General features: G+C 31.7%; 2 protein-coding genes across 2 annotated transcripts in view; one reads left to right on the forward strand and one right to left on the reverse strand.

The window, feature by feature from the left end:
* The window catches only part of LOC139510979 (proprotein convertase subtilisin/kexin type 6-like), a 43247-nt gene that overhangs the window by 4500 nt on the left and 13427 nt on the right, over nt 1–25320 (reverse strand). The window contains exons 13-19 of the mRNA XM_071297540.1: nt 24247–24336; nt 22527–22565; nt 20973–21011; nt 19737–19871; nt 18000–18164; nt 16922–17053; nt 11510–11548 (exon numbers count right to left, since the gene is read on the reverse strand). Of these exons, the coding sequence (XP_071153641.1) occupies nt 11510–11548; nt 16922–17053; nt 18000–18164; nt 19737–19871; nt 20973–21011; nt 22527–22565; nt 24247–24336 (639 nt within the window). The remainder of the gene's footprint in view (nt 1–11509; nt 11549–16921; nt 17054–17999; nt 18165–19736; nt 19872–20972; nt 21012–22526; nt 22566–24246; nt 24337–25320) is intronic.
* LOC139510373 (uncharacterized) lies at nt 920–5683 on the forward strand. Its single transcript, XM_071296955.1, has 3 exons — nt 920–1079; nt 1666–1821; nt 5195–5683. The coding sequence occupies exons 1-3, from the start codon at nt 920–922 to the stop codon at nt 5551–5553; spliced, it is 675 nt and encodes a 224-aa protein (XP_071153056.1). The 3' UTR covers nt 5554–5683.

Genomic DNA, 25320 nt, shown 5'->3' on the forward strand with positions numbered 1-25320 from the left:
CTATGTTCTATTTTTAGCCATGCCGGTCAACTTTCGTGAGTTGGTACAAGATATTCTAATAACAAAATATGGGTTGAACTGGTTTTGAGGCTAGCCAAACCTCCCGATTTTATGGCATAGTTAAATGTAATACTAAAATGATAACATTACATGACAGGACTACAGTACAAATCAATGCAAGATCATAATAGACAGACAAATACACAAATAAACATTACAATAGGACATTTCGACATGCTAATTTTTCTCAAAGGTACCAGTCCTACAATATAATACACCATACGCACGCTTCGTCTACATAAGCGACGTCAAGATCAAAATACCAAAGAAAGCCTAATGCCTCGTTCACACGTACGTTTAATTCGAATCGAATGCGAATCGAATTCGCTATTTGCGTTCACACACTCCTCTTTTTTAATTCGAATTGAATTCGAATTAGCTTTAGATATGCGTTTTTTTAATGCGAATTAGTTAATTCGAATTAGATTGTGGTGTGAACGCTTTCTAAATTTTAATTTGAATCACCCGAACAAGTGCTTGGACGGACAGATTAAAAATATATTTTCTATTACTTCTTTTAAATTCTTAGAAATATTATTGTCCGCGAAAATGTTTTAAGCGAAATCATTACGTCATGGTGGTCATGACGTCATATTGACGTTATATGTGTATGTGCGGACAAGTCGAACATGTCGGAAAATGTGCTACAAAGGGGGAACACTTGGTCATCAATGGAGACTTTCTGCCTTATCCAATGTTGGGCAGTTGATGCAATTGAAGCCGAGTTGTCTGGTACACACAGAAATCGTCATGTTTATGAGAAAATTTAATACAAAATGAAGGAACACGGATACACAAGAAACTGGGAGGCATGCCGAACTAAAGTCAAAGCTCTCAGAATTCAATATATGAAGCAAAAATGCATAACAACACGTCAGGACATGGCAGATCCAGATTTTACTACTTTGACGAAATAGACAAGTTCATGGGCACCAGACCTATAGTTCAGCCTGAGTTGGTGGTGAACGCTGGAGCTGAATATGTGAATATTGCAATTGACGACTTAAAAAGCTCAAATGGTAAGAAATAAAATTGTTTTTTTTTTAATTTTTTTTTGTGATGTCGGAAAGCTATTCTTGTCAAATTAACAGTTTTGTACATATTTCACACGATTAATCGACTTATCGGTATTTCTATATGTAAAGTTCTTCGCTTCAATTGCAGTGTTTTATGATAAGATGAAGGTTTATGCTAAGGCATTATAAGGTTTAGCTTTGCATAGTTCTGGCGCCTGCAAGCATATGTAACCCCGTTTTTCTTAGTTCGTATTTTTACAATACGGTCTGTTTTTTTCATTGGTGAAGGCCGTACGTAATTGTAATTATATCTGTTTTAATCTTTAAGTTAATTTTAGTGGATATTGGTCTCATTGGCAATCATACCACATCTCCTTTATTTTCATATTAGAAATTACAATATCTTAAAATTTAAAAAGGTGATGGTAAATGTTTTTGATATTCGATACGGTCCTTTTGACCGATAATTACAGCTATTACGTTAAACGATATACAACACTATTACCGTTAATCACTTTGAGAAAACAAGTGTTATTTGTCTTGAATATAGTGGAATCATTCATTATACTTTTGTTCCTTTTTTTAATAGAAAACAAACCATTCGAGACAGAGACTTCACAGAATTTCAAAGACGACATTGATGCCCACTTGGACCAATTAGTTGAAGAGAAAGAACAGAAAAAGGAAATAAATCAAAAGAAACCTATCTCCAAGTCACGGAAAAGAAAGAGAGACGATACATTTGGTAAATATTCATTTAGATCTTAAAAATCATGACTTTAAAATTGATACTGTTTGTCGAAAGAGCATTCATTAAAAAACAAAACAAGCTTAAAACATTCATAGGTTATGAAACTCCTTTTCGAGATATGTTATTCATAACAAAGGATGGAAAAGGCTGACGCATACTTTTGCCTTATATTTGCATTGGTATTACTCGAGTCTTCAATCAAAAGCATGATATATGTAGAATCTGCTTAATTTTTGGTAAAAAACCTTTCCCGCTAACATGTTTAACCCCGCCACATTATTTATGTATGTGCCGGTCCCAAGTCAGGAGCCTGTATATATATTCAGTGGTTGTCGTTTGTTTATGTGTTACATATTTGTTTTTCGTTCATTTTTTTACATAAATAAGGCCGTTAGTTTTCTCGTTTGAATTGTTTTACATTGTCTTATCGGGGCCTTTTATAGCTGACTATGCGGTATGGGCTTTGCTCATTGTTGAAGGCCGTACGGTGACCTATAGTTGTTAATGTCTGTGTCATTTTGGTCTTTTGTGGATAGTTGTCTCATTGGCAATCATACCACATCTTCTTTTTTTTTTTATATTTCACGAGTTATTGAAATAAACTGAATTTTAATGTGCGTATTGTTATGCGTTTACTTTTCTACACTGGCCAGAGGTATAGGGGGAGGGTTGAGATCTCATAAACATGTTTAACTCCGCCGCAATTTTGCGCTTGTTCCAAGTCAGGAGCCTCTGGCCTTTGTAAGTCTTGTATGATTTTTAATTTTAGTTTTTTGTGTATAATTCGGAGTTTAGTATGACGTCCATTATCACTGTACTAGTATACATAATTTTAAGGGGCCAGCTGAAGGACGCCTACGGGTACGGGAGTTTCTCGCTACATTGAAGACCCAATGGTGGCCTTCGGCTGTTGTCTGCTCTATGGTCGGGTTGTTGTCGCTTTGACTATTCTCCATTTCCTTTCTCAATTTTATGATTAGAAAAATGTTTATTTAGGGGCAAACTAATTATTTTATTAAAGGAAAATAACTAAAAAGTCCGAAATCTGACAATTATTCCCAAACCTCTCGTATTTTGTATCTTTAAGAATTTATGAAGGCGTATACAGTACTACCTGTGACATTATCTTATTCATGGTGGCCATAAAAATTATGTCCACCATGGTGGCCCTATATGTCCATCATTATACCCCCTGTCGCTTAATTAATACAGAAGGTATTAATCAAAAACTAGTCAAGGATAAAGGGAAATCTTGACTTTATTGAAGTGTTAAAATTATATAACTTACAGGTCATGTGTCTCAGGTAAAATATACATGTACATGATGTATGTGTTTGTGAAATTCAATAACTCTGATTATGACAAGAAAATTCAAAAATAAAATGAAATAATATAACTTGTTGAATAAATAGCTGATTTTTTTTTACAAAGAATTAACAATTCTATAATTTAAGAAATTAAAACACATGGATTTTTTTTAGGTTTCTGCCGTCAGTTCTAATTAATGACTATTTTATAAGGGAGCCAATATTTTCAACATATTCATGTAATAGAGGTTTAGCATTTCTTTCACTTTTTTTCTTGGGTAAGAGACAATATTGTGAGAAGGTAAACAATTTTCAAATCGATTATCTCAAGTTGTTATGTTAATTTTACAATTAAGGAAGGAGTGGTCTTCATTGTCCAGCAAGTGGCACAGTTTACATATTCTATCCTTTCTAGGAATTTTATATTGTCCACTATTTTCTATTTCTAGATTATGACCACTAACTCTCTATGTGACACATTTGAGTATACAGTTATTACCAAAGTTTTTATTCTTAAATTCATTTTCAAAAATGTTCTTATATTTTTCTTTAAATTGATTTTTCATCAAGGGTTTTAAAGTCTTCATTCGTTCAAGTCCCTGAAATTGTTAACTTAATTTATCTAAAAGGCCTGGGTTTAGGGAAATATTTGCAAATGTATACCAAGAATATGTATCATACCAGTCCAGCACTTCCAACAATATAAATGTACACAGAAAAAAATGATTTAATTAATAGACCATAAAAGTGTAACCATCTATATAAATGTATTTTGTCAAATTTTGGCTTTGAACTGACAGATATTAGCCAAACTGAAGATGTCCTATTTAATAAGTTCACATTTGTTTCAAAAAAGCAAAGCAAGACAGTTTTTTTCTTTAAATATTTTTTTGGAAAATAAGTCTCTTCAACATGTCCATTAATTGTTCATGCACAATGTTAACTCCTGATTTTAGATTTAAAAAAAAAAAGATAGACAAAAATAGTTTTTTCCTATTAAAACCGTATAATGATATTTGTAGTTTTCCTGAATAATAATAGATGCTATAAAAATTTATTATAAGAGGATTGATATTGTCTGATCATTTTATTTTGTTAAGAAACAGACTTGCTAAAAATTACTTCCTTCATGGTTTCTTTAAAAATATCATTTGCTTGATTATTAGTTTTTATTAATGATAATTCATTAAATAATGCAAATAAAAATTTAAATACAATGAACATCATGCACATTAACTTTTTTTTTACTTTAAAAAAAATTAATTAAAGTCTGTTGTCTTTCAAATGCTAGTCAATAACTTTATCTTTGACATTTTTGTCTTTTTGCTTCTCAAGATTCATACTAAGAAGACATTAAACATGTTAAAAGAATAAGAAACAAAATCAAACAAAAATGAATAAACAAATAAAAAATAAAAGAAATAAATTTGAATAAATTCAAAGACAGAAAAATCAAAAATAATATTAATTAACAAAGACTAAAACAATGTCTTATTCTACATTTTCAAAAAAAGGTGAAATGTCAATTTTGAAAGAAACCTAAGTTACCTGTACAGGTAAATTTTAAAGAAACATAAAAGTTGAAAACTTCAACCCTATTTGATTACAACAGGTAACATTATTAGATAAAACATCAACCTAGAAGTTTTATGACCCCAATAAATGGCCAACACCTCAAGATTGAATACCCCAATAAATGGCCACCATTGGATGTTGACCATGCAAGAGGGTGGACATAATTAAGAGGATGTCACAGGCTGTATTGTATATATATAAATGCGCAATCAGAAACGCATGACATTTGAGTTTGACGTACTGCTAAATATTCTTATTGTTTCTGGACAATGAGCTCAAATCTATATTTTCGAAGAATCTCATACGGTTTCATCAGACACACTTTATCTGTTTTTGACGTGCATGCACCTGTAAGTTTTTAAAAGTGAGTTGAGATACTTATTTTTTTTTAACTTTATTGGCTCGTCAAAGTTTAAGATTAATAAAAGTGTGATTGCGTACCAAAGGGACATTACAATGACTAGTAAATATAAATTTCTTTTCAGGTCCGTTTATGGAAACGTTAAAGCAAATGGAATTGTCAAGCACTAAACTGTTTTTAGAACAAGAAGAGAAAATTAGAAAAGAGGAACAAATCATTGAAGAAAAACGCGTGCAATCAGAGCGGCAATTCCAAATGCAGATGTTTGCCATGCAGCAGAAACTGCAAATGCAGATGATCACAATGTTCGGTCAACAGATATCGTCCGCGTTTACCAGTCATGAGTCACAACCAACAACATCTGAAAAACCAGCTGCCGACTGTACTGGTGACGCATTCGGATATAGAAGCCAAGAACCCAATTTCTTTGAAATGCAGGATGCCTGTGATTGCCTTGACACATACTCGTACACGAACTTGTAAATATGATGACTATGATTTTCAGTTTCGAATTAGTATTAAAAAATACATGTTGATAACTAGTAAAGGTTATAATAAAGTTTGTTAGATCTGTCTAATGTTTTATTCATGGAATTGAACTGAACTGAGCATGCAGTATGGGCTCTGCTCATTATTGAAGGCCTTACGCTAACCTGTAGTTTTTAATTTCTGTGTAATTTGGTCTCTTGTGAAGAATTGTCTCATTGTTAATCATACCATATCTTTTTTTTTCATATTAATTGGTTTTAGGCTATAGGCGTAGTACTCGTTTAAATTTAAACTTGTACAAAGGTTCATTTCTAAACACTGTTTTAGCTAATCTTAATTGATTTGACGTTCTTCTTAGTAGTCGTTACCATCTCAATAATCATGTCCTTTAAAACGAAAAATCGGAATAGAACAAGCATTTGTGTGATTTTTTTAAGGGTATCATGTACACACCCAACAATACATGGCAATCATTTATCCGTCATCAATTGATAAACTTTGTTGGTGGAACTTAAAAAGGTGCACAGGACCAAAACAACATGTTTATTTTGCAGATGTATCAAAAGCCTTGAGATTGGGCAAAATTCTAACAGGGTTAACGTTTAGTATGATGAGATCTTTGTCCTTTTTTTCCTGTGAGGATCAATAGATGCAAATGTAACCTATATATTGAAGCTTATTGAGTATTTTGAAGTTTTCATGAAAAAAATCATAAAGTGTATTGGAACCCAAACTTCATATAAATGTTTCTACTGGTATCCTCAAAAAATGACAAGATAATTTTCAGTCTTTCGCAAACATGAAAGCTGCTTCTTTAGGGTCAAACAGTTTTTTTCAATGACAGATTGCAAAAATATAATGTTTTTAGCAAATTCTTAATAAGGCAAAAAAATATAGATAGCGTGTATTAATGTACACGTCGTTTGATATTTTCTTTAAAGCATTGTGGCTTTAACAGGGATTAGTGGAAAATTGTAAAAAAAAACCTAAATTTTAGGGTAGGAGATACCAATATTAGGGTAGGCAGAGGAACACTATGTACACATACTTTTTGTTTGCACAATTGGTAAAATTGTTTAGCATAAATACATCTGTCCATAGACATTTTAAAAATCTCAAATGCCGTTTTTTGTATGCCCCCACCTACGATAGTAGAGAGGCATTATGTTTTCTGGTCTGTGGGTCCGTTTGTTGGTTCGTTCGTTCGTCTGTCCTTCCGTCCGTTCGTCCGTCTGTCCTACTTCAGGTTAAAAGTTTTTGGTCGAGGTACTTTTTAATGAAGTTGAAGTTCAATCAACTTGAAACTTAGTATACATGTTCCATATGATATGAACTTTCTATGCCAAATTAGAGTTTTTACCCTAATTTCACGGTCCACTAAACAGAGAATATGATAGTGCGAGTGTGGCATCCGTGTACTATGGACATGAACATTTTCGACATAAAAAATGGAAAACAAGTTGTCATAAAATAATAAACATGACTTCGACTACAAAAATGAGTACAAATAAAAAATACTCTTCGAAATGGATAAACTGTGGGTTTTTTTTAAAGTGAAAAATTGACGTTATTACATATACACATACTATAGTATTTAATGTATTTCAATGCAAAATATCGTACATATTCTTAGATTTAAATTTTCAGATCATATTTTGAACTAAATCTGAATTACATGTCATCAAATTGATACTTTTTCATACAATTACGTTCACTGAAACAGGTACTCTGCTATCGCTTTTCTTATGCTTTTGGCATCGCCTATTTGCCCTTCGAAATTCCCGCAAATGGCCCTAGCATTTTCAACGTTCCTTGTCACTTCTTCATCAAACAGAAGTCCTTGTTGATTTCGCAAATATTGTGGAGAATAACACAGTCTGCAATAACATCCAACAAAAAAGGAAGCTGCCCATCAAATCGCTTGAGCAGTCTTTTAAACCGGGCCTTTAATCGGCCAAAAGAATTTTCTACGACCATCCTTGCACTAGATAGTTTGTAGTTGTATTTTTCTTCCAATTCCCTTTGTTTTCTTTTAAACGGGGTCATTAACCATGGTAGAAGTGGGTAGGCGGCATCTCCTATCAAGTGAATAGGAACCTGTGTGTTATTAAGATTTAACACTTTCTCTGGAAAAATCCTTGGTTTCCAATTTCAAAAAGGGAAGAATGTCTGAACACTCGCGCATCGTGAACTTTTCCAGGCCATCCGACATGTATATCTATGAATTTATAAGAATGATCTACCACAGCCTGCATAATTATACTGTAATAACCTTTCCGGTTGTAAAAGTCACTCGAGTTTTCAGAAGGCGCAATTATAGGTATGTGCGTGCCGTCTATAGCACCAACGGTTTGTGGGAATCCTAAGTTTGCAAAGCCGCTTACTACATCATCAGCCGCTTGGTTTTTGGGGAATTTTATGAATGTTTTAGTTAGAACTTGTCTTATTTTCATGCATGCTTCGTGTACAATAATACACACTGTCGATTTTCCAACTCCAAATAATGCGGCCAAAGATCGAAAGTCCATCTGTGTTCCAAGATACCAAAGGGTCATTAGAAGTCTTTTGCCAACAGGAACAGCCGACCGCATCACTGTATCCTTCTTTTTGATATGTGGACCAAGCTCTTCTTCCAAGAAACTAAAAGTTTCCTTTGAAATTCTAGTATTGTGCCTCCAATCCGAATCTGACCAAACACTTATTGCATCAATGTATATGTCATTTGTTCTCTTTTTTTGCCCACAGCGCTCTTTCTGTGCATGGCTTGCTAGCAAGATCTATAAACAACATACATGCCATTTTTCGCCTTCGTTGCAAAAATAGGAAAAAAGTTTCGTTTTCTCCTCTGTCTTTGATTTTGCAGGACCATTCTCCTCTTCATTCTTTTATTCTGTATTCTTACAGAAAAAACTAGTCTCATTATAATAATAAGAACAAAGCTAAACATTTTTTTGCGAATTATGTGCTCCATATTGGTGTCTTGCAGGGAATACCGAACACGTACGTCATTTGTGACGTCATATATAACGTCATATAAAAATGAAGATGTGGTATTATTGCCAATGAAAAAAGGCTCCACAAGAGACCAAATGACATGATAGAAATTAACAACTATATATATGGCGTAAGCCCACATCTCATAGTCAGTTATAAAAGGCCTTGACGAATGTAAAACAATTTAGACAAGAAAACTAACGGCCTAAATTATGTACAAAAAAATAGCAAAAAAAACAAATATTTAACAATGAATTACATGCTACTAACTTGAGACAGACACATACATACTTCTTCGAATGTATTATTTTTTTATTTTATATTTCTGAACAATTGATTTATTAATGGTAGCGAGGTATAATTTAGACGATCTGTGTCAACAGTATTATATTAAACTCCAATATCTTGTCATATATATATGCCACAGAAAAGCTTCGTGTCTCTTTTTTTAATATTTCAAACTGGCCTAGTGTCTCTACTTATGTATACACACTAGTCAGCAAATTATTTTTTAATCATTGTCCACACTAGTCAGCAATTTTAAATTAATTTTTTTTCATTTGCAAATGAATTCTGTCAGAGTGAAGATTATACCACCGGCAGTAAACATTATCATTATCTTTTATTTAAACAACGTCCTTCAAAATGGTAAGCAAAAGTGAATAACATTGTAAATTCTGGAAAACTTAAAACAAATAAAGGAACTCAAATGTCAATATTACTCAACATATGAATACTGAATAGAATAAAACTAATAGATACGAAATATTAGCTAACATATTAAACACATCTTGAAATGTTTAAATACTGAAAAGGGAAATAATCCATACAAGAGCAAGATTGGAGACACAATTGACCCTAAAATATTTTTTTGTTTTGTTTTAAATCTTTTTAAATCATTCAATTACTTAATTGATAATGCGAATTAAAAGTTTACGTCGTTTGGACAGTAAAGCGAATTTGACGCGAATTCTAATTCGAATTAGAATTGACGTTAGGACGTAAAACGTTTCTAATGCGAATTAAACTAATTCGAATTAGTTAATGTGAATCGAATTCGAATTACGTGTGAACGCAGCATGAAAAGTACAAAGATGAAGAGCACCGATGACCCAAAATTCCAAAAATTGTACCAAACCGAAGTGGAGACTAACCACATAATAAAAACGAACACGTTAAAAAAAGCTTAGAACAGCACAAAATAACCCCCTGCATTGTCAAACGCTGATAACGATACAGTGACGTCACAGGTAATTTTAATTTTGTTTTGATATTGTTCAAGATCAGGTTTGTTTTTATGGTAGTTGATGAATAATGTAATAATAACAAAGGACAAGGTACGAAAAGGGCCGTTTTGGCCCCCCCTTTTTTTCTCATTTTCTAAATTTTGCTTTGGAAAGCTACTAATCACGTTAAAATATTCCCTTAAATTTGAAGTTTGTTTGGATGAACTTAAAAACTATTAATTTCAGAAAATGGGTGAGGTTAAGGGGGGTTAAAGGGCATCAAAAACGCAAAAAGAATGGAAAAGAACGATTTTTGGTCATTGTTTCTTGGGTCACGTTGGCGCAGGCACAAAAAAAATAACAATTTGTTGTAAAATCACCTGCAAAATGAATAATAATTACAATATTTGAATAATAACAGCTAAGGTTATCTATTCCTGAGGTAATAATCCTAAATGATGCATGTCCTTACTTAAAGTTTTATAATAAATCTGAAATCGATCTAGTTGGTTTCGCTGCACACTCTCGGTTATATTCTAAAAATCAGAAAAGCTGCTTCTTACAAAAAAATTGACTTCAAAATCGACATATGAAGATAAAAAATATTGAGAACAAAGTTTTCTGCAATTCATCACACCTTAGCGTTACCACCAATGTACGTCAGCGAAGCTACGAACAGAACAGCGTCACAATGCCACTATGGACTTCAGCGTGATCAGAAACACACTTTATTGTCAAACTATCACACATCGTCATGTTCAGATAAATAAAGGCAACAGTAGTATACCGGTGTTCAATAGTCATTAATTGATTGAGAAAAAACGAATCCGGATTACAAACCTAAACCTAGGGAACCCCATTAACTATAATAGAAAAACAAAGGAACGCATTACAACGACAAACCATTGCACTACAGCCTGATTATTATTCTTCTACAGCTTCATACAAATTATATATTATGCTCTTAAACTTCGTACATTATTTTTGTTTTATTTGAGCGTCACTGATGAGTCTTTTGTATATGAAACGCGTGTCTGGCGCAAAAAAAAATTTAATCCTGGTACTTATGATGAGTTTAAAATAAATAAAGCACATGGGCAAAAACAAAAGACATGAATACAAAAATTTACCATTCCACAATAACAAAATGACGGGATGTATAAGTACCTATCATCGACAAATGGAAATTACCAAAAATAGACTAAACTGAAAAAATTATGCTATTTCACAAAGACAAATTAAAAAATACCATTCAACTTTATTCAGAAGATAAACAACGTCAGTACCTAGAATTTATACTTCAAGAAAACCCTATTTACTATCAACATAGACAGTAAATTTATTAAGTAGTTTTACTATTATGTATTCATCAAATGTTATAGAAGTTAAATTTAAAGCACCCTTTTATGAACTATAAATATAAAAATATAGGCTGCCATCTGTATTACCTTCTTATTTTCATTATTGTTTGTTTGCACTAATTAGATATAAAACAATTAATTAGAGAAATGGAGAATTTTTACGCCAGGTGAAACAAAAATAATAGGGATTTCATTCGGTTGATCCGAAAATATGCTTCTTTAATATAAAAAAAATCGTGTGTTTCACAAGTTTTATAACATTTTCAAATAGATTATTACTATAAAAAGAGTTAAATCATTAGACAGAATAAACAGTTTTCATCCTAATTTTTGTTTATACACAGCGTTAAAATATTAAAAAAATATTACCTTGCACTGGCCGGGATCTAACTGTTGTTGATGGTCGATCTACAAAACAATCAATGAGATATGATTAATCATATAATTTACTAAAAACAATGTTGCATTTGTTCGTATATAATTTAAGTAGGACGCGATGGGAACGCGAAAGTGCGATTGCGATGAAATTCGTCTGTTTTAAATGTATTGGTCCTTTCAATGATTTTTAATAGTCTTTTTCGGCCGTGATGGCTAGTTAAAACAATCTTAAGGTATTTTGTTTTCATTGTAGTCAGTGTATGAATTTAAACTCGTTATTGTCAATAAAAAATTAATGATTTTGATATCGATGACTTTTACATGTATATGAGTGGTTGAAATTAGAGAATGTGTAAAAGAATTACAACTCCTTAATAAGGTTGTGTACAAATCACGATTACGTGATTACTGTTTACTGTATTGATAGCATCTGTATGTACCCTGCTTATATAATAGTTTCATTTATACTATTATTATACATCACATTAATTAGTTTTACCACATTTGAAATGCAAGAATATATTCATATGATGCATGTCATTACTTTGAGTTTTATAATAAATCCGAAATCATTCTAATTAATTTTGCTGCATGAACTCTCTCGATTATGAATGTGACCTACCTAATTAGACTATTTACCGGATTTGTTATTACATGAGCAATACGACGGGTGCCAATTGTGGAGCAGGATATTTGTACCCTTCCGGAGCACATGAGATCAACCCTAGTTTTTGGTGGGGTTCGTGATGCTTATTCTTCAGTTTTTCTATGTTGTTTCGTGTATAATTGTTTTTCGGTTTGTCTTTTTCATTTTTAGCCATGGCTTTGTCAGTTTGTTTTCGATTTATGAGTTTTGCTGTCCCTCTGGTATCTTTTGTCCCTCTTTTATGAGCTAAAAATCTGAAAAGCTGCTTGTTACAAGCATTTTGACTTCCATATCGACATAAAAACATTGACAACACAGTTTATGCAATCCATCGCACCTAAGCGTTACCACCAACGTACTTCGTCGAAGCTATTAACAGAACAGCGTCACAATGCCATTATGCACTTCAGCGTGATCAGAAACAAATTTTATGTCAAACCATCGTCATTTTCAGATAAATTAATTCAACAGTTGTATACCGGTGTTCAAAAGTCAAATATTGATATCGATAAAAAAAACTAATCCGGATTACAACTTCAAAACATTTACTATAACAGAAAAACAAAGGAACACATTTCAACTACAAACCATTACACTTCGGCCTGATTATTATGGTCCAGAATACCATCACGGTTCAACGTCAGCACTTCGTTGTTGACATAAATGTCGATTATATGGTCATTTCTTTTGTGAATTTACTGTATGCGGATGTGTGATTTGTTCTGAATGCTTCTGGATTTCTCTTCCCAGACATTGATAGTCTTGACCGTATTTGGCACAACGTTTTAGTATTTTGGGTCATCAATGCTCTTTAACTTTATACCTTTTTGGCTTTCTGACTATTTTTATCTGAGCGTCGCTAGTGAGTCTTTTGTAGATTAAACACGCGTCTATCGTAGTAAATTATAAGCCTGGTACCTTTGATAACTATTAACTATTCCAAATGTATTATTGTATTGTTTATTTGTGTATTTGTTCCTAAATGTTCTTGCATTCATTTGTACTATAGTCTTGTCATGAAATAATGTCATTTTAGTATTATATTTAACATTTCCATAAAAGCGCGAGGTTTGGCTAGCCACACAACCAGGTTCTATCCACCATTTATTCTTAAAATATCATATAAAAAGTCAGAAAATTTGCAGTTGTAATCTTATAGTTTGTTTCTGTATGAGTTACATTCTGGTTTTTTTTTGTTGCACTTGAGTGTTTCTGTTGTGTCGTTATTTTCCTCTAAAAGTTGAAATGTGTTTCCCTCGGTTTTAGTTTGTAACCCGGATTTGTTTTCTCTCAATCGATTTATGACTTTCAAACAGCGGTATACTACTGTTGCCTTTTTTTATAATTCAAAGTTCTTCTACTGAAAGATCAGACCAATTATAAATTATTGACTTCAACGTTTACCATTTTAGTGGAAGTTGTTAAACCAGTTTATCATAAATAAAAATAAAAAATCTGACTGTATACACATACTCTTTGAATATATACAGGTAGTCAATGTCATTCTAAAAAAGTCAAATAACAAAGATACCGAAATACTATACAGAAAGTCCATAGCATATGACAAAATCAAAAGCTCATACACATTACAGTGAGTTGACTGTTAGTGTTGCTCTCCACCAATTGCAACTCATTCAAAATTTTGACCCAATTGCAATTTGTTTTATTAAGCCAAATTGTTCAACTGGTCAGAATATTGAACAAATTGTTCAGTCAAAATGTGAAAGTGCAAGGTGATAAAATAAAATATACTTACAATCCTATAAGACTTTAACTCCACTTTAATGATGTTGTGACAAAATTAGTTTATCAGTTTATATAGTTATATTATATTCATTTCCATGCTGAAGAGGAACTGTTTATTTGGAATTGCTATAAAATTGTCCAAACTAAGCTTTCATATAGTTTTTCTTTCTAAAAGTATTCTATATTTATGAGAATCAGATATCATTTTAAATAAAACATCATATATTCAGTAAAATATGTGTGAAATAACAATATGCTATTGATAAGTTTTCAGGGGAGATAACCTAAAATTTATTCTTTTGAATAAAGACTTTTTGAAAGAAAAGTTATAATCTCCCCCATGGAAACTTCCTACAAACATATATTGCAATTTTACACATATTTTACTGAATATGTGATGTTTTAATTCACATAATGTCTGATTCTTATAAATATAGAAAACTTTTAGAAAGAAAAACTATATGAAAGCTTAGTTTGGACAATTTTATAGCAATTCAAAATAAACAGTTCCTCTTATTTATAAGAATCAGACATTATGTGAATTAAAACATCACATATTCAGTAAAATATGTGTAAAATTGCAATATATGTTTGTAGGAAGTTTCCATGGGGGAGATTTGAATTCGCAAAATGATATTTGTATTTGGTCAGTTTGCTTAATGGGATTCTATGGAGTATTACGTCCAGGATTTTTTTTTGCATTCGCGAAAATATGAGGAACATAGAGATATCCAAATTTGGGATGTTCACTATCATAGGAATGGTTATGTTATTGAGCTTTAGTGGACGAAAACATTAATTTCGTGAACGAAAATTAAATATTGTGATACCCTCCATAGTGGGGCATCCATTGTGTCCAGCTTCAGCAATAAAGGAATTATTGCATTTTCATTTTAAAATTGGTGCAATTAATCATATCAGATGTGTATTTCACGCATTTATAGCATTTTAATTAGCAATGATGTCAAACAGCATATAACAGGCCACTCTTTTCGACAGGGCGGTGCCACTTGGTGTTTGCGCATTGGGATGTCAGACAGTATGCTAAAGGATATTCGAATGAGGAAAAGTGATGCACATTTACAGTACACAGAAGTGGACCTCAGCAGAAAATTTGACATTGTGCAATCTTTTGGTGCTAGCCTTCCACCTAGCTAACTTGGCAACTCCCCCTTTTCTGGTTGGGCTGGGGATTGTATACCCTTCATTGTACTGATTGCATTATATTAATTGCATTTTCTTATTATTAAAATTTGGCCCATTACACAGCCTTATGTTTATTTATCATCATATATATATATATATATATATATATATATATATATATATATATATATATATATATAACAAGTCAAAAAGGGTACAACATCACCATTAAATAACTATAAAATATACAAATATTAGATATTTCGGATAACAGATATCCTTTATCAATAATAGCACGATGTCAAATGAATCATGTCAATATATTCAAACTGAGATACTTTTTCTAAATCTTGAATTTATACAATTAAAGCGAACACCACAGACGCTGATACAATTTTAAAATTTCCAAACACGGCGCAAAGATTACTAAGATATGCCAAATGAAAGTAGTTATTTTCGTTGTGAACTGGCACAACTCTAGATTTCCAAAGGTTGTGACAGTTGAGATGTTATGAATGCATTGAGGGCAGTCCTCAAACAAAAAGATCAAGAATGTCCTAACCGATCCAGGATGGTATAAATTAGACAACGGTAGGGCAATTACAACAGAAACTACATATTTAAGCCTCCCAAACGAATAGTAGTCTAATAATGATTGAAAAAATAAGTTTTATATAATGAGGTAAAATAATTGAACGTGGCAACGTACTTATACATCATCCCGAATAAATGGAAACCTGTAATTTAAACTGTTATTTTTAAAAATAATTTCGAACTGTAAAGCCAGTACTAAATCCGAAGATTTAGTACTGGCTTTACAGTTCGAAATTATTTTTAAAAATAACAGTTTAAATTACAGGTTTCCATTTATTCGGGATGATGTATAAGTACGTTGCCACGTTCAATTATTTTACCTCATTATATAAAACTTATTTTTTCAATCATTATTAGACTACTATTCGTTTGGGAGGCTTAAATATGTAGTTTCTGTTGTAATTGCCCTACCGTTGTCTAATTTATACCATCCTGGATCGGTTAGGACATTCTTGATCTTTTTGTTTGAGGACTGCCCTCAATGCATTCATAACATCTCAACTGTCACAACCTTTGGAAATCTAGAGTTGTGCCAGTTCACAACGAAAATAACTACTTTCATTTGGCATATCTTAGTAATCTTTGCGCCGTGTTTGGAAATTTTAAAATTGTATCAGCGTCTGTGGTGTTCGCTTTAATTGTATAAATTCAAGATTTAGAAAAAGTATCTCAGTTTGAATATATTGACATGATTCATTTGACATCGTGCTATTATTGATAAAGGATATCTGTTATCCGAAATATCTAATATTTGTATATTTTATAGTTATTTAATGGTGATGTTGTACCCTTTTTGACTTGTTATATATTATATTTTGTAGTGTACAGAATCATATTACATGATCCATCGCCCTGTAAGATTGATCGTTGACTATTTATTCAGTCATTTTATATATATATATATATATATATATATATATATATATATATATATATATATATATATATATATATATATATATATATATATTTTGTCAAACTTGGGTTCAAATAATTAGTATTAAACGTGGCTGTTAAAAAAAGGGGAGAAATTGAGGAAACACTGATCCAAAGAATCCGTCCGTGTATAAAAGACCTTCCCTTGTTTTATATATTTTAAGTAAATAATTCTAAACCGTTTGTAGACACGCTCTAGGCTTATAGTTTAAAAAATTGACTAAATTGAAATATATGCCGTATACAACGTTACTTGATACGAGATAGCTACGAGATAGCTAAATAGAGAGACAATTCTATTACTATGAATAGTTTATATTCCATCTGGTACTTACATGTTCTAGATTCGCATGTATGCCCACATCCGTTGTGACAACACTTTTGATAGTATAAACAATCCCTGTCAGTAGAACACTGTTCAACACAACTTGATGTTAAATGAGATGGGCATTCACCAGATCTCCTCTCTGTAAAGATTTCAAATGTGCATGGAACTCTTGGTGTCATACAAATCAACTTGAGAAATTTTATCGAAAAAATTGCAATCGATTATTTTTCAGGAAGAGTTTACATGAATTATACGACGAATCTTATATGCTGTGCTCTATCTTATATTATTTAGGTTCCATCTAAAGGGTTGCATATTCATAAAAACCTATGATTCTTTTGTTAATATTATTTGCAAAAAACTTGCAACAAATATCGATTTTTTTATTTTCAAATTATACATCAAAACAGAAAAGAGATACAACATCAAAAAGTAGGTCGTATAATGAAAGTTGACATATTGATTATTTTTGGGTGTTTGCGTATATCAAAATATTTTTTCTGCATTTTTAACCAATGACATACCTGTCCCTGGTAAAGAGATTACATCTAGTGTTCTATCAACTAGGTGTGTATTTAAAAACAATATATCAAAAGTTCATGTGGTTTATTAACTTGTCATCTTTGATATGTTTAAAGATACAAACTGTAAGCATACAATGAGGACATTACTATGGAATAAGTTATAATGTCCCTAAAACTAACAGGAGAATTATATAGAAAAATCTCTAACTGGGATATGTTTCTCTGTAGCTATACCTCAAGCTGAAGGAAGTTACATTTTCGGAGACGCTACAAAAGGTTTGTTTGGCGACCTTGTCCAGCAATCTTTAAGTATAACTATGAAATATAATTGTGTGCTCATTCTACGTTTATCTTCTAGTACTGTTGTTTGTTTGTTAGCCATTTTCTTTTTTAGCCATGGCGTCGTCAGTTTATTTTCGTTTTCTTACATATGAGTTTGAATGTCCTTTTGGTATCGTTCGCCTCTTTTTTGCCATGGGAATTGTGAGTTGTGATGGGATAAAACCAACAAAAAAAGCCTCCTCTTCTTAATTTGTTGCTTTTGTTAATTATGAACCTTACCATAATGTCCTTCATTTTGACATTCACGATTGTTGCATTGTCTGCTTTCATAGCGTTCGCCTGAACAGTATCCTAAATAACATTGTCTACGCCGACTTCGAGTTCCTCCTCCACATGTTACCGAGCAGCCTGACCATTGGCTCCAACTGGACCAAGATCCTTGATCTGAAAACAGAGGCATTAAGCCATACAATATTGATGTTTTCATGAATACATAATAGTTAACATTTCTCTCATATAAATCTTTTTGTATATTCGTCTAATATTGTATGTAGGTGTATTACCTCACTATGGTGTCTCGTTTTTTAAAATGAATCTGATGATATTTGATATTTACGTGAATAACAATGATATTTGACCTCTAAGTAAAAAAAGTTAACCTGACACTAAGATATAAATGTAGTTAATAGAAATGAAAAACTAATGAGTGATATATTGAAATTTGGGAAATATCTTTCAACATTAGACGATGCGGGTGAAACTTTCATTACTTCGTGACAAGTGGTTCCTTTATGCGACGACTTGTTAAGTTTAAGTACGTGTCTCTTACAAATACGACCAATTTGAATTTAATTGTGGATTATACTTCACGAAGCCTATTAATATAAAAAAGAAGATGTGGTATGATTGCCAATGAGACAACTGTCCACAAGAGACCATAATGACACAGGCATTAACATTAAGATTGTAATTTTCTGATTTCTGAAGCGGCCACATCCAACTTATAACTGTCACCTCTTTAGCTTGGCCAGCTTCCAGATAAGTCTTCCTGATTTGCGTGTCAAATTTCCTTGTGCAAGCAATACTTCATGCATGCTCAAGTTGTCGGTAAAGATCAATGTGAAATGGAGAAAAGATAAAAAATATGTTTTTTTTCTGTAAATAAGCATTCTGACAGAATAACTGCAATTCACAAATATGCAAGTTTCTCCTTTAATATGGTGCAGGGTCATTAAGAAAGAAGGAGAGATTAACGATGAAAATTTAACAATTTATGTGTTCATTTATCAGCTTTTGATGCGTCTAAAATATTATAAATTATTTGATTAAGAAAAGTATGAATATCGCCTCTATGATTATACCCCGTAATTTCGGTTTGAAGCTCTTTTCGTTTTCCAGGTTTATTTAATCGTAATCGTTTTTAATGCAGGTATTAGTTTAAGGCGTTTAGCCATTCAATTTAATGTCATTATGGCATTTTGTACTTTTACAAATGTATGTTTTGATAATTTGTTGTAATTTGTTAATTTGCTATGTTTGCTTTTTTTATATTAGTTACTAGTGCAAAAGGCTGAGCTACACAGTATTACAACATGTTTCTAAGATGAATTTTAATACACTGGTTTAAGCTTCTTCCATTCTATGCTTTTCCTACGAAAAGCGGTCATCGGCTGGATTTAATAGTGTTCGACCTAAACATCTATTTAGATAATGCACTGGAGAGGTTCATAAACTTGGTTTTTGTCTAAGTGATTAAAGTCAGTCGAAAATGCATGTTTTCCAAACATGTAGCAGTTTGACCTCGCAAAATATGAAATATCACGTTTATGACGTCATTATCAAATCTGTGTAGAGAAGATATTTCAAATAGTTTTACAACAATCTCCTCTTACTGTATCGTTTACCTTTACTGCCGATGCATTTAAAGATTATCACAACTGAATTGACCCAAAGTTTTCAATATTCCCCCATCAAATATTAAAAATCGAAAGAACAGGTGTTCCTTCTGGTACTTACATAAACTAGAAATATCACATGTATGCCCACATCCGTTGTTACAACACTTTTGATAGTATAAACAATCGCTGTCAGAAGAACACTGTTCAACACAGCTTGCTGTTAAATGAGATGGACATTCACCACGTCTCCTTCCTGTAACGATACAACATTAATGGAACTCTTGATGTCATCCATCTTTGCTTGTAAGAACGTATTGAAAAATGTGATGAAAATTGTAATAATATTAGTGTACGTCAATAAAACGATAAGTCTTATATTTCACTTGCGGGCATGACGATGAAAGTAATTTGAAATGAGTTTCTTATAAAATTAATTTTTACCAAATTTTTGAACTTATGCATATTATGCAAACTGCTAGTATGTCCTATATTTCGCGTTTTTTTCATTCATTACGAATATGTAATGTATTATCGACAAACGATATTTTAATTCAGCTATTGTTGATCGCAGGCTTATTAATTTTCGAAGTTTATTGGATAGTTTCATTGATAAACAATCAACACGGAACAGTGCAGCACGTCTGATAAAGCGATGTTTGAGTGAATTATATTATACATGCGTTCCTATTTGTTAAGGTAACTTTTCGATAACAGTTTTTTAATTCATTTCATTTGTTCTTTAATAATTAATTATTGCTATATGACTTCCAACACAGGTTTTTTTCTTTCATCAAGGTTTTATCTCGCACTTGTGCAGTGCGGTGGCCTATGTTCTAATTAAAGGCACTGTACTTACAATCAAGGCACACAGAAAAATATCGGCGAATTAAAGTACCGAAAAATATCGGCGAACTAAAGTACAGAAAAACAATAATTCAATAGCAGTGCATTTTTGAAGATTTGATTCGATACAGGACGCTTTTATACAAGAAAGTCTACTTATACTTTTGTTATATTGAAACTTTTTTTAGAAATATTTTCTATTTTTCTTATAACTTTGTATCATATGCTTTAATATGCACCTTTGGTTGTGTCACTGATAAGTCTTGTGTAGACGAAACGCGCGTCTGGCGTATTAAATTATAATCCTGGTATCTTTGATAACTAATTAAGCAGTTATTTGAAAACAATTTACAACAACTATCGATTTTTAATTCTCATATTATACACTTTACCAGAAAAAAAATTAAAATATTAAAATGTTAATCGTATACAGAAATTAAGACACATAATAACAATTTTGCGTATTTGAACATGAATAATTTTACTGTTATTTTTTTTTCAAATTCCATACCTGTCATTAATGAAGAACCCACATCTTGTGTTCCATCAACTGCAAAAAAAAAGGTTTAAATTTTTTTTAAAGTTTTGTTGTTCACTCATTTGGGTTCTATGATATACCTCTAAATACAATGATACGAATGTAAAATTATTGCACTTACAGTTGGTATTAGTTATAAACTCTCTAAAAATATACATTGAAATATTTAAGAGCAGCCGTGTCATGATTTTAAACAGTTCTAGTTGATGAGAAAGTCAAGACTATTTCATTTGATTTCTTTTTGTATAGCATAGTTTTATATACCATGAAACGTTATTTATCCTACAAGACTTTTTATGAAAAGTTGGCCGCTTCTTCAAAGCGTTTAACGAATGAATTTACTACGCTGTGTGTTATAGTAAGTGACAAGAATGACATTGTTGGCGTCAATGTCAAGTAATTTCATGTGGACACTGTTTATAACATTTATAAATTAATTTAAAGCAGATATACTATCAACGTTAAGATGGTGAACATTTGCCCTGAAGTAAGTAAGATAATAGGTAAAGGCAATTATTACGTTTTTGTAATTGGTATAAAACATTTATCCGTTAACGTTTGCGTTTTGTAACTGTATTACAGACACCATCTTCGCTATCCACTCCCCCTCCTCTCCATCCTTGGATTAAAAAAAATCATCAGTGACGCTCGAATCCAAAAACGTCAAAAAGGCCAAATAAAGTACGAGGTTAAAGAGCATTGAGGACCAAACTTTCTAATCATTTTGCCAAATACATCTAAGGTAATCTATTCCTGAGGTGGAAAAGCCTTAGTATTTTTATTCTGACTAATGCATGAAATAAATTGCATCTTTTTCAAAATTGATATTCACAGATCTAAACGTGGCAAAAATGTATAAATTTCAATCGACATCCAAAAGGGAACTTTTCTGTTCAACACACGAATTTCAAGCAAGTATCATGTTATCTTATATACTACTCCGCTGCACCCCTTCTTAAAAGGGATCATTAAGCCTCATAAAAATGTATGCCTTTAGAATATATTCCACATTTGATTGCAACTAAACATCGGTACTAAATATATGATGATGGAATTTCTTTCTTTCGCACCGATCTTTCACCTTCTAAGGGAGTTTTGTTTGTAAAGAAATGTTTTATTCTATATTACTGATAAATGCGTTGCTTGTTTCAATATTGGATTAAAAAAGAGGCTTGTTTTAATCGGAAATTATTTTTAATTTGATAAATCTTTTGTTTTAATTCATTTTGAAAAAGGTTAACATTTAAGTTAAAAATGAGAGAAATATATCAAGCCCCTAAAAATGTATGTTTGGTGCTTTAATATGTGCAAGTGGCATGTAAACTAGTTACAGTTTCGTTTCATAATAATGAAAAATCCATGAGAATGCATATACACTTTAATAGTATATGTAGGCAAAACCTTGCTCGAAAGTTGTATTTTCCTTATTTATACTAGAAGTTAAAATGAAACGTTATCTTTTGTAAACAGAAATATAAGAAAGATGAAGCAGATAAACACCACGGTTAACTATTTATAAAGTGATACCTTGCTCTGGCAGAGATCTAACTGTTGATGATGGTCGATCTACAAAACAATCAATGATATGATTAATCATATAGTTCATAACAAATCCTAATTGCATAATTCCTAATTTTATAATTCAACATTCTTTTAATTTGTTTCATACATTCTTTATTATTAGAATGTGTTATTGGGAGTTTTAGGTTTGTGACATAATGTCTTGACAAGCAATGGGGAAGGTTTGTGCAAACGTCAAACTTAAATCATCATACTTTATTTCCTCCTATAGGAGATTGAAAGAATGCATATATAAATTATGTACAATTACTGGACCATGTATTATTCGTTATTGTTTGTTTCTTTTTGACGATTAGGAGTAAGATAAAATCTGTAAAATTTCAGATCTGGCGACACTCTGTAATGTCTAGATAAAATACGTCAAACAATGTCGCTAGTCGGTTGAAACACAAACACACGATGTCGGTAAATTTTGTAATGGAGACCATAATTCTTATGTAGTTTTGTTTTTCATTAATTCATTGTCTCATTTTTCTGTCATGGGCAGGCCCTGATAATGAAGTCCATATACAACTTCTTTGGTCGGGGTTTTGTTTATTTTCTCATTTAAATTGTTAAAAAGCATACCACAAGTTCTAGTCCTAATATTCATTGTTTAAAAAAGTCTTTGCAATCAAAATTCAGGGGAGAAATATTTTTTCTTTTTCTTAAATTTTCATTTTAAAATACACTCATCATATTATTCTACTGACGAGCCTTTGAAGACGAAAGGTGAGTCTGGCATGCAACATTTAATACTGATGTCTATGATGAGTTTATTTACTCTTGGTTTTATTACGTCCTTTTTATTTGTATATTTTGATTTTTGACATTTTTTTTTGTAAAGCTAGCTATGAGTCTCGAAATAGAGATAAAACATTTTTCTTCAAGGTATGATTGTGCTCTTAATGATTTTCGCTGCTCTGTTTAAATATAAGTTTAAAAAAATATATGCTGTAAATTGATAAGCTCGAAATAATGAATTTAAAAAGCAGAAAAAGTCCGTGTCCTTGTTGTTGAGATATAATCAATTAAAAATTTGGCAGGAAATGATTCTCTCTAGATTTTACATTCTTTTAAAATTGGCATATTCATAAAAAAAGCTATGAAAGAGTAATAAGGATTTTTATAAAATGGCTATTTATATTATATGTAATCAAAAGATGGGGTGAAATACACCAGAGGTACAGTCAAACTCATAGATCCAAAATAAACTAATCAAATTATGAACAGAAATATAGGTTAACAGGCAAAGTATTTGTTTGCTCTACATGGATAAAACTAGTGGATTCCTAATATCTGACCAAAACAAGAGAAGATAATATCCCTTGACATTATTAAATAGAAGAAACTCATTTTCAGACTCATAAGTGAAAAACGGACGATTGCTATTGACCACCGGTTATTTCATGGGTATCGTTTCGAAACATTTTCTAATGCGTGGTGCAATCCTTGTGTTTGAATGTTTGTTATTTGTTTTCACTTAATTTTTCTTGGAACATTGAATTTTGTGTGCAAGTATACCGATAGAGGATTTCAATTGTCTGGGTTTAGTATTTTGCTACATGAAATCGGCATGCAAAATATTTCCAATTTGACTCATTTATATATCAGAAATCAAATTAAGGGAGTATATATTTATGTAACGAAATATAAGTATTGATACTGATATAGACAGTTCATTTACCTTGTTCAGCAGGTGGTAGACATTCGTCTACAGAACTTCGACACGCATATCCATGTATCAATAGGCTTGCTAATTCTACAGTTCCGTAACCTAGAAATTAATAAATTCTTAAACTAAAATGTAATAAAAACAAAACAAAACAAAACAAAACGGGTCTAACTGATTAAAAGTATAGTCATTCTTATTTGATACACGTTCATTTTCTTTCTATGATAAATGTTGAAGCAAACCAAAACATCGACTAAGTTTATTGTTTTTGAATCAATAACAAAATATGCTTAAAAGAAACTCAAATACTTTCCTTCATTTAATTGTAAATTTTAATCGTTTTCTACCTTAAAAGAGGGACGAAAGACACCAAAGGGACAGTCAAACTCATAAATCCAAAACAAACCGACAACGCCATGGCCAAAAATGAAAAAGACAAACAGAAAAACAATAGCACACATGACACAACATAGAAAACTAAAGAATAAACAAACTTGATACGCCAGACGCGCGTTTCGTCTACATTAGACTTATCAGTGACGCTCAGATCAAAACATTTTGAAAGCCAATCAAGTATGAATTGAAGAGCATTGAGGACCCAAAATTCCCAAAGTTGTGCCATAAACGGCCAAGGTAATCTATGCCTGGGATAAGAAAAACCTTAGTATTTCGAAAAATTCATATTTTTGCGAACAGTAACTTTATTGAAATGACCATAAAACTGATATGCATGTCAGCATGGACATGCTGACTACTGCGCTGGTGATTCCTTCGAGGACGAAACGCCACCTGCAGTGGCAGCGACCCAGTGTTGTTTATAGTTATTAAAAATGTTTTAATGTATAGCTATTATCGGTACTAATGACTGCATTGATCTTGCAGATTTGGGATTTGCACACTTATTTTGGCCATTGTTCTACTGAGACATTAATATAAAAGAAATCAGGTTCATGGTTATTTCCTTTCATAATTTATTTTGCAATATTTTACTTAACACTGATTTTTTGATAAACGTGATAAATTTACACTTGGTTATATATTTCAACGACACAATCCAGTAATCGACTGTAGTCGAAGTTTAGAACA

This window comes from Mytilus edulis, chromosome 2 (genome assembly GCF_963676685.1).
Source record: "Mytilus edulis chromosome 2, xbMytEdul2.2, whole genome shotgun sequence".
NCBI classification, from domain to species: Eukaryota; Metazoa; Mollusca; class Bivalvia; order Mytilida; family Mytilidae; genus Mytilus; species Mytilus edulis.